This window comes from Lepisosteus oculatus, chromosome 1, assembly GCF_040954835.1.
Source record: "Lepisosteus oculatus isolate fLepOcu1 chromosome 1, fLepOcu1.hap2, whole genome shotgun sequence".
NCBI classification, from domain to species: Eukaryota; Metazoa; Chordata; class Actinopteri; order Semionotiformes; family Lepisosteidae; genus Lepisosteus; species Lepisosteus oculatus.
In genome coordinates, this window is record NC_090696.1 from 3,082,805 (window position 1) to 3,093,971 (window position 11,167).

At 47.3% G+C, this 11,167-nt stretch overlaps 1 protein-coding gene across 1 annotated transcript; it reads right to left on the bottom strand.

Moving 5' to 3' along the window:
* Positions 1-426: 426 nt before the first annotated feature.
* On the bottom strand, positions 427-8,603 carry LOC102683506 (N-acetyllactosaminide beta-1,3-N-acetylglucosaminyltransferase 4-like). Its single transcript, XM_015343794.2, has 2 exons — positions 8,180-8,603; positions 427-2,985 (listed from the first exon to the last, which is right to left on the bottom strand). Exons 1-2 carry the CDS (start codon positions 8,181-8,183, stop codon positions 1,958-1,960), a joined length of 1,032 nt encoding a protein of 343 aa, XP_015199280.2. The 5' UTR covers positions 8,184-8,603; the 3' UTR covers positions 427-1,957.
* Positions 8,604-11,167: the final 2,564 nt, after the last annotated feature.

The following is an 11,167-nucleotide window of genomic DNA, read 5'->3' on the forward strand; positions in this document are numbered from 1 at the left end:
GCTGGTGGAGAGCACTCAACTATACTTCTTGCATAACTGTTTTTAACTGTTTCATGATGTGAGAGAGGCAAAATTGGAAATTCACAAGCCTCTTTTGCTTTCCTGTGCCTTTACATTAAATTTGAATTTTTACAATTAATGGCAAAATACCGTATTCATCTGCACTTCCATCCAAAGCACCTCACACATCCCCTCTATACGACACGGGGCAATCTGAGCGCAGCGCCTTGCTTGGGTCCCCAGACCACTGCTGCCGCAACACTGACCCGCCCAAGCACGCAGGAGGCAACAGTTCTCTGGGAAAGATGTTGCCGGGGTCAGCTGGGCAGCCTAAAAGTAACCCCAGAAGCCAGGAGCTGCATCAGTGGTGAAAGGCCATGGCTGCCCCTGCAGTGCTTGAGAAAGGACAACACCGAGGGACAGATCTTCTATGTGAAACAACAGATTTATTCAATGCACAAAGAGCAGTTGCACAGAGGTGCCAATAAAAACGAAAAGACAACATGTAAACATCAAAAACTTTCTTCTTCTACGGAGGAGAGAGACCTGGAATCTCACCTGGCCCTTTCCGTCTGAAAAGGGCAGGACTGGGATGACCAGCAAAACCCAGTTTGTTGCAGGAGGTAGAGGCAGTAATATCCCATACAAAAACAAATATATATATATACACACACAGCGATATACAAAAATAAATAAAACAGAGATGGCAGGGCTCCCTCGCTCACTGCAGCCAAAAAGTGTGAACATTTTCAGTGCTGTTGCAGATAACGGCCATATCAAGAGGCAGAAAACGCGCCGAAGTGATAATCTGAGGTTTCTGGGGAGAAGCTGGGGAGACTGTGGCTCGGCAGACCCACAGCTGCAGACTCCTGACCCAGGATGGCTGTGGCATTAGCCCGTCCACTGGAGGGGTGCTAGTGGAGTCTGCCTGCCCGTGCTGCGTTATTCAAGCACAGAGGCCCCTGCTTCCTCCAGCCTGCCAACAGCCTCATTTACACGACTTCCAGACCTCCACGTCCTCGAGCACCAACCCCCCTCAAATCACATTGCGGGACGTCCGCCCACCATCCCTTCCAGCGCAAAACAATTCACAGTCACAGGATCAGGAGGAATTCATTTTCTCAGCGCAGAAACCCTTTTATTGGAAAAAAAAAGCTATAGACACGGGAATCGCAGAACCTAACTGCACATCTGTTGTTCTCCCCAACACAAAGTGCAGTGTTACGTAAGTGTTCGTGTTACCTGAGCTCTGTCTGATCACACAAGTTATAGTGAGTGATTACACCTGGCTGCGACTGAGCACCCTGCTTGCACCCTGCGCCACATACAGTAAGGGTGGTAACCGATGCGGCAAAAAAAATGACCCATCGGGTGCTGTTACCCAGGCAGAAAGCAAAAAAAAAAAATGTGAATGAGTAAAGAAAACAGTTGATTTGTGACAAATGGGATTAAAATCAAATTGATTTGGCAAGGTTGGGCTTTTATTTTATAAATCTTTAGACTCTTCCACTGGTTTCAGGTTGTGTGCAGTAAGACACAGTAAACTCACATTGTAACAAGGCCAAGAAATTCTTCAGATGCACTGACATCTTCTGGACCTGGTTTTACTGCAATTACTGAGGCTTTACCCAGCTGGCTCAAAGCCAAGAAAAAAAATCAACTTACAATATTCCTTAAATTAAACGAGACCAATCTGACCCATCTCCTTCTCGATTAAAAACCTACCTCTCATGTTCAAGAGCATCCCCTCACTTTGCACTCCTGCGAGTCCAAACGGCCTGCAGTGTCTTTTGTCTCAACATTAAATCCTCGATGAAGAGGCATAAATGCTCTTCAAAAGGGGATCTTTTCTCAAGAGCTCAAATCCGAGGTCGCACATCGCCAGTAGAAAAACTGTCACATGAAAAAGGCAGATGAGCACATGTCGGGAGGAATCAGGGACCCAGGGCTGCGGCCTTCAGTGCGTGCTGTGCCCTGCCTCGTCTCCCCTGGGCGTCAGAGTGTGGTGCCCCCTGCAGGTCTGCCTGTGCTGCGTGTAGAAGCTCCACAGCAGGTACATCTCGTTAGGCTCCAGCTTGTGCAGGACCATCAGCCCCTGGTAGGCGCAGGGGTGCAGGGAGGTGGAGAACTCGAAAGGCATGAAGCCCGGGTGGTCCTCAGCGGTCACGTTGGCCGCCTGGGCGCACATGCCCACGTAGGCATCGTCGATGGGGAAGAGCGGGACGCCCTGCGAGGCCTGCAGCAGGAGCCGGATAGTCTGCCCGGACAGCAGGTAGCCGCCGCCCCCCAGGTAGGGCGGGTAGGTCAGGGAGGAGTACATGGACATGGGGATGTAGTACTTGTTCCACCACACGCGCACGGGGCTGGAGCTCACGAACGCCTTGCCCACGTACAGGCTCCTGTGCTGGGCCTGCTGGGCCTGCTGGGACAGGAAGCCCAGCACGAGCCCCACGTCCACGAAGACGTCGTCGTCGCCCTTCAGCACGTACGGCACGCGGGCAGCGCACTCCTCCTCGAACCAGCGCCAGAACAGCAGCTCCTTCAGGGTGACGTTGAAGAAGGACTCCTGGAAGTCCCACTGCAGGACGTCGCCGTGCCGGGCGCTCTCCTCCGCCACCAGGGCCTCGGCGGCTTGGGGGAGCGCCCGCTCCTCGCCCCCCGCGGCCCGCCCCAGCAGGAACACCCTCTGCACCTGGCGGCCCCCCCACACCCCCACCTGGCCCCAGGTGCTGCGGATGGCCGTTCGGCGGTCAGCGTGCGTGGCCTCAGACTTGATGGCCAGCAGCAGGAAGGCGGAGCCCCGCGCGGCGCAGGCGCCCGGCCGCCTCAGGGTGGGGTACGCCGTCTGGTGCTGGAACTGCAGGAAACTCCGGTGCAGGTCGCTGGAGAAGTCGGTGAGGAGCGGAATGGCGCAGAGCAGGAGCAGGAAGGCCAGCGCCAGCCTCTTCCAGCGCAGCCTGCTGTACAGCACGCTCCGCAGAGACTCTGCAAACAGGCACGCACAGACCGGTCAGCGCAGCCACACACACTTCTCACAGGGACACACAGAGCCAGCTCTACACACCCACAAAACCACAGCCAGTCCTTCTGGTTATTTCAGCAACGCTTTTCCGGCTCTACCAATTACAAAACAGTGACAGTTACTGGCACTGTGCTGTTTAGTACAGAAAGAGCAGAAGTTGAACACAAGCTGTCTCGGTAGCAAGCTTGCCTCACTGTCATGACACAACGGGCGATTCACACGAGGGGACTCAGCCTGAAAGTGCTAATTGCAGACTTCAAAGAAAAGGAGACAGGAAAAAGAAAAACAGGCTAAAAGATGTCCGGGGTTATCGAAAAATAAAGACAGAGTGAAAAAGAATGGGTGATGGAACTGTACTTCTGAAACCGTCGAAGGGTCATTAGCTCAGGAAAGCAGACTGAAGATATTTCTTCTCTGAAGATATAACAGATAAAATATTTATGTGATAGGGAACAGAGATGGCCACAGGGTGCAGAGATTCTGCTTGAAGCACAGAACAAACAAGTTCAAGAACTCAATTAAAGAAAAAGAAAAATAGAAAAAAATGAAATCCCCTTATCAAATCTGGTTAAAGAGAATGTCTAACAAACTGTAAAAATGGTTAAAATGATTTCTAGAAAGGCCGGAAGACAGACTGATGAGAACATGGCAATGGAGGCTGAAAGACAGCCTCTTTACAGTACTACAGCAGCACACGAGCAGCAGCGGATGAAGTGTTTAAAAATAAAAACAGGAAATGTCGGTCAATGAAAGGGAACCGAGTGGGGCCCTGAAAGAAGAGCTCCTCACATCGTCTCCAAGGAAGAACACTAGATCCTGTAGCACACGGGGGGGCTATTTGCTAAGTGAAAGTAACAGTCCAGATGTTTCTTAAAAACGTCCAGAGTTTGGGCCTCAAACACCTGTACGGGAAGCCTGTTCCAGACACCCAAAACTCTTTGCATCAAGTAGCTCTCTGTCCTAAATGAATAAGTTTCATGGGCAGCAGTGTGGAGCTGTGGTCAGAGTCAGCATAGCTGTAAAACAGAAGTTCAAGCAGGGCGCTGCGTCAGCATGCAGAAGCTGCAAAGGAACAACAAGGAACAAAGAGACAACGACTGGGCTGCGGAGCCTTCTTCACCCGTTGTCTCTCTTTTCTTTTCCTTTCAGCGTGGAATAAACCTTTACCTGTTCCTCTGTAAAACACAAATCTACTGACTTTAAAACCCCCAGTCTGCATTTCCATGTTCTCCACGATCTTAAATCATGCTTCAGCACTCAACAGCCTTTCCACTGAGGTGGCGGCTGGCAGCTCCCAGCAACACATACCATACTGTCTGTTACTTCTTGCTGAGAAGGACATGTCTGTAACGCTTCTGAGCTATTGGGAAGGTATAATGAAAAAGAGGTTGCTCACACCTGAAGAAGGCTTCACGGCCGAAAAGTGGCGTTTTCTTTCTTCTCTTTTCAGCAGGGAATAAACCTCTTACTTGATCCTTTACAGCCTACGCATGCTGACACGGCTCCCCACCTGAACTACTCATGAAAAAGAGGCTGGTGTGGAATCATGTGCGGTCCCCGCCGGTGTGGACCTACAGTACAGTGCATTCCTGACGGACAGGTGAAACCTGTCTTCCACACGTCCCGTACGTGTAGACGCGAGGTGCAGGAGGGGGTAGCTACAAGGCGCTCGTGACTGAGGATAGGCAGCCCGAGCTTGTTCAACGCCTCCTCCCTTCATGGAATCATCCCTGGGGCTCTGACAGTCTCGGCTCTGTTTGCGACCCGCATGTCAGCTTGGGGGGACGCGGAAGTGAAGACTGGCTCCTCCGATACTAGCCCGTCTATCCAGTCTGACAGCTTATCAGAAGCTAGAAGCTTGCAATCTGTATGATTTAGTACAGAACCTGGTTTCTACAGGGTTCTGCACTGCACGACACGCCTCATCTCATGTGTGCCTTCATACAAATTAATTTGCACAAAGGGGGGTGTGATGGTATTACTTTTTATCAATGAAAATTGTATGTTACATGGGGCAATATTATTGCATATTGGTGCAGGATTAAGTGCAATATTTATTTTCTCTGTGGCACCAATAGATTTCTGTAGATAATGTACTGTGCAAAACATTTTTTTATACTTCATCCTTTTTGCTCTCCACCTGCATACAAAATTCCTCTTCTCACAATTTAATAAAACTGAAATGTGGCCTCCTCATTATTAACTTGCTTACTACAGGTATTAAAACTCATTTTGCCTCTTCATAACAAACCACCATATCTGGATTGGCTAAAATGCATTTTTTTACAACTCTGAACAAAATACAAGCCTCTGCATGCTCACCTCCACTGAAAAGCTGCATTCAAATGGCAATCAGGGCATTCTTTATACAAAGGGGTTGTTGGAGTCTGGACAAGCTACTTGGCTGTTGTCATTCTGTGAATACTCAACTTCCAGATTATACCAAAATAGGAGAAGAAGGAAATGAAGAAGCAGCAGAGGAAGTTCAAGAAGACAGAATTCAAGACAGAACAAACAGACTGACGGCATAAAGTTTTGATGCAGATGGGAAACACCGAGCTTGAAGAATCTACTCATGAAGAAGACTTTTCTATTAACCGACATCATCCTCTAGACAATAAGAAAGCCAGCAAAGTGTCAAACAACGTCAGGATATACAGATAAAAGGGAAGAATTTAAACCAGTGGATATTATTATTGAAAACTGGACCATGTACCAAGAAGACTTCATTTTGATTACCGTGTGTTGTTGTGGTCACCATGTTACAAAGACGCTGCTTTTCTGAAATGAGACTAGGAAGCAGTCGCCAGACTCGTGTGCAGGTTTACAGGAGTGTCCCACACTTGCAGGCAACAGGAACTGAACCCTTTTCAGTAGACCTACAGCGCACAGTTCACCTTTCCGAAAACCTCACTTTCCATTTTGAAAACAAAACGGGAAGTGCATATAAAGCTGCAAACATGTAAAGACACCTCTTTACCCCAAGAGTGGCGGGAGTGTGGTACAAGCTACCCAGCCATGTGCTTGAAGCCACTACCCAGGTCCTATTGGCTACTAAAAAACCAATGAGCTGAAGGGCCCCAACAGCCTCCTCTTGTTGCACACATTCGTCTGACCGATTGATTGACACACTCGGAGGAAAGCGCGTTGAGTAACAGCGAGGCTGACGTCTGTGGGGCTGCGCTTCCACTCCAACAGAGGTGCTCTGGACATCTGCCCACTGCCCTGACAGGTGGCTTGACCATCACCCTGACACAAAGGCCCTCGGCAATGATGACCGTGCTAGCTCCATTGCCATTTCTTGCATCTGTGACGTCTCGTGGGGCTGTTGTGATGCTCCTTACTGGCCCAGCTAGTGCATTTCCTATAGTCCTGAAGCCACTTCCAGCATGCTTCATCAAGAGGAAACACTTTGGTCCGTGCCCGATATTCATTGTGGATAAAGGACAGGCTCCCGACTTCTGGATAAAATGTACTACATTTAAGAAAAGAGTTGTTGGATGCGATTAAGGCAGAATGCGATTTTAACGTGCCAGGAAAGTGAATTTCACACAACCGTGAACAACTTCAGTAGCAGTCATGATACTGATCATGATTCAGCAGGAGCTCAATGAGTTTTTTTTTTTCACGGAAGATTCTGTAAGGACATGTTAAAGACAAGCTTTGATAATTATTGTAATTGAAAATATTTAAAGGACTTACTTTTATATGCATACCATCTGAATTGTAAAACATAAGGTTTGGGTTGGAATATTAGTCTGTTTAAAATGAAAAGACCCCTTTCACATTCCTGGAACTGCAACAGGGCGAAACTGACCTTGATCTAGGGTGAGTTTCCCGAAAGCATCGTAGCGCTAAGAACATCGTAAACTCGCTCTTAAGATAGATTGTTAATTAACGAGTGTTTCCCAAAACCCATCGTAACTGAAGTAGCACGTTAAATCCTTCGTCATCTACGTGCTCCCCGACCCACTCGTTAATCACTAAGTGCTTCTTAAACTGGCCTCCTCCTGCCCACCCTGAGCGCCAGAGATCGCCAGACAGAGCACATTCAATTCACGTCATGGGAATTCTCTGGAAATATAGAACACTGAGAGTTTATATTAAGGATTTTGATATTTTGTTGTACTATGTAAGAGGAAATTCGAAAAAAAGAACATTTATTTCTACAGTAATTAATTTATTAGTCATCTTGGGTAAATTTCATATTCACAAGTCAAATGTTTTAATAATGTTCTTGGCGCTACGATGCTTCTGGGAAACTCACCCCAGGTCAGTTAGACTGCTGCTGACACTCTCCATCAGCACGGTGGAGACGCTGCAGACTGCAGCCTTCAGAGGTCACGGTTCAAGATGAGCTGCAGCCAGTTACTGACGGACATTAGCATGCCTGCCACGGAACTACAGGCGGAAATATTCAAAACGCGGTCACACAAGTTCTGGGGTGTGAAGTCGGTAAACTATCAACTTATCAAAAATGTGCATGTTGTGTTAGAGGACGGAGGAATATTTAACCGAGCTCAGTGTCTATACAACGAATACCAACCGAATAGGGCTGAGTTGATGCGGTTACACTGTTTTAAACCAACCCAGAAGCATTTTCCTTTCTTTTTATATTCGCGCTGACTACATTTGTACTTAGTAAATATGTCGGTATGTTAGTAATGTGTGCGGCACATGCACAATCAGATCAAATTCTTAAGCAAGGTAGGGAGTTAACTCAGACATACATTACTAATTACATTTTTACATCTGCAATATTAACACCCGTATCTCAGTGCGTTATTTCATGTCTTCCTCAATCGAACTATCAAACCAATCTGGAGGAACCGATTATTAGGAGTGCCGAAAATGATATTAACATTAGCCTAGAATGTGTTCGAAGATTTATAGCAGTTTTTGAAATTTACTTAACCAAACTAACCCTCTATTTCGGAGAGATACACATACAAATAACCATGTAGATCTGTGACTCGCAGAAGGATTTTTTACTCGTAAATTCGCGAGACCTCGCTTGCCACAATTTAAAGAGAAATCAAAGATTATAATTTAAAATGAAATGTAACATCCTTGTTATGAAATAGTCAAAAATACTTCCTGAACACACTGGTATCCCGACACCAATCCCCAAATCCGACATTAACGTAAAGCACCCACCCATTAGCGCTGCGGCGGCTGCCTCTTCTGAAGTCGCTCTTATCTCGTGCCTTCACCTGCTCAGTATCACTCACTTCGCATGACTTTCTTCCACACTCCTTCCCTAGATGCAGACTGTGTGTGTGGAGGAGAGAGTTTCAGGGTCTGTGAGCAACCTTACATTTCTTGCCGGGAGTGTCTTCTCTCTCCTCCCTGCTTTACAATATCGTCGGAGCTCAGGTATCGCTTGTAATCCTCGCTTTGTCAGTGAACTTCCGCCCTGGTCACAAAAAATCCGAGCTCGGGTGTCGTCCCTCCACCAGTAAAAAAATAACACCGATCGCACTGCACTCCTCACCGGAAATTGATTAATTTCATGCCAAGTGAAATTATTTTCACGATTTAAATGAGGAAACGTACACTAATAGAAGCCATGCAACCGTTTTACGCACCAACCTCTGAGAGGGTTTGAGCTAACGTAACATTTCCTTTGCGTAACACACAACGCAACAAATATTGTTAGAAATAACATATGTCTGAAGTGTTAAGGTTCTTTACAGTGCAAGTCCTGAATCGATGATGTATAACAAATGCGTGTAGAACTGCTCAAGGAGATGAACAGTCATTTTCAAAATACATTAAGAAACATCTAAGAAACATCATTTGTAGCTGTAATTTATTCACAAACATGCTATAAAAAACTATTTGTGGCAGGTGCAGTGATATTTTATTGAGCAGACCTGGCCTCAGGTGATGGATGTAAATCCATTCTGCTAATTGAAGTGTGTCATCAAATGTGTTGATCATTGTGAGGTCTGCTGTGAACGTCTCAGGCTGGTAAGACCCTCAGAAAGGAGGCAAACCAGAGGTGCCATTCAGTCCACATGTCCTCCCTGTAAGCTGGTAGTTCACTGATCCAAGGATTTCGCTCACCTGGTGTTTGAAAGTAAAGGATTCAGCAACATGTCTCCCAGGCCAGCGGAGAGGTGTGTCCCCTCCAGCTCCTCCTGGGGGTCTCCCAGGTGCTCCCAGGCTGGAGGAGAGGTGTGCCCTCCGGCGTGCTCTGGTCTGCCCTAGGGCCTCTTCCCAGTGTGCCGTGTCTGGTACACCTCCAGCAGGGGGCATCCTCACCAGATGCCTGAGCCGCCTCAGCTGGTTCCTCCCGATGCCCAGGAGCAGCGACTCGACTCTAGGGACCTCCTGGACCACCAAGCTCCTCACCCGGCATCAGAGAGTGAGCCCAGCAGCCCTGTGGAGACCCCCCATTTCCACAGCTTGTACCCAAGACTTCATTCTTCCAGTCACCACCTGGAGTTCGTGACCACAGGTGGGGACAGAGACCTGGACCGCCTTGAAAACCAAGGGCTTCGTCAGAAAACCCATCAGTTTCCCACTTCACCACCACAGTTCAGTACACCGCCACATTACTGCAGCCACGGCACCGATGCGCTCGTCACTCCCACAATCCCCGCTGCCCTCACCCCTGAACAGCACCCCGAGGTCCTTAAACCCCTCCACTAAAGTATTGGGTACAAGCTGTGGAAAAAGTGTGGGGACCACACCCTGGGGTCCCCACACTCCATACAGCAGTCTCATATTTGTGTGTCTCCCAGTTGGGGGTGCTGGTGCAGAATGGCTGCTGTGTGTCTCCCAGTTGGGGCTGCTGGTGCAGAATGGCTGCTGTGTGTCTCCCAGTTGGGGCTGCTGGTGCAGAATGGCTGCTGTGTGTCTCCCAGTTGGGGCTGTACATCAGTGGTAGAATAACTTGGTCCCTTCCTATGTATTAAAAATGCTTTGGAATTCTTTGGATTGAAAGCACTATTAAATTCCAAGATAAATCCCACAAACATCCAGTACTGAAATATGAAATGGGAAATCTACATCCATTTTCATAAGGAAACCCACATGAATTGAGGTACAAATAAATTAGATTTATGCTAAACCACTGACTTCTAGATCACATCAGTTTTAGAAGGGTGCATCTAGAGATATTAATTCAGCATTCAGTATATTCATTAGATTTCAACATTGGTTGCAGAAAACATAATACATGAGCTGTGATTACTGTTCTCTCTGCTTGAGGTGAACTTTGTGTGTTACAAAAACAAAGCCCAGCAGGTTCTGGGTCTGCCTGTCTCTGTCATTACTGCTCCCACCACCTCTCGCTCTGCAGGTCCACAGCTGGTTTGAACAGAATTTGCATCAGACCGAACAGTGCAAAGCAGGCTAAGAATAAAACAGCCCAAACAGGGTCTAATGGAAATTCACGTTATATTTGTAGTCATCCCACAATTGCTTTGCTTTTGTGCTCTGTTCCTGTGTTTCTGACATTTTCACTTTCTGCACTACACCGTAATAGGATGGTTTTGCATAGCATATGGTTAGAAGAGCTTGCGATACCAGGTCTCTCTTATCAGAGGGCTGTTCTGCCCTGTGTGAGCCATGGCAGAGCAGAGCCTGCCCTCGAAGCACAGGGACACAGGCCACAGGGCTGGACAGAGAGGTCAGGACGGCTCTCTCGCTGCTGTGAAAGGGACACAAAGAAGGGTTCTCAAAGACGTGTTTCTCAGCTCCCACAGCAGAAAGACAACAGAAACTAAACTCATCCTGAAACTGGGTTCACACCCTCCCCCTTCTCTCAATGACAGACTTATTTTCATATAATCTTCTCTATTCTAATGCAGGTTTCAACTTCACACCTCCCTTCACCCCTCTCCACTTTGCACTTCCTGAGAGACCTCTCTGCCTCTCCTCTCTCACCACCCCCCCAGCTTTTGTACTCCTAAGCTATTTAATCTTTACTATCTGCCCTGTCAATTCAATTTCAATTCAATTCAATTCAAGGTGCTTTCTTAGCATGACCAATGGGTACAATCAGTGTTGCCAAAGCAAATAAAAATAATAAAATTAACACGAAACAAAATAAAAAATAAAAGTAAGATAAAATCTACAGAAATATTACAGACATTTACAACAAAGACATATCATAAAATTGACATATACTGTAGA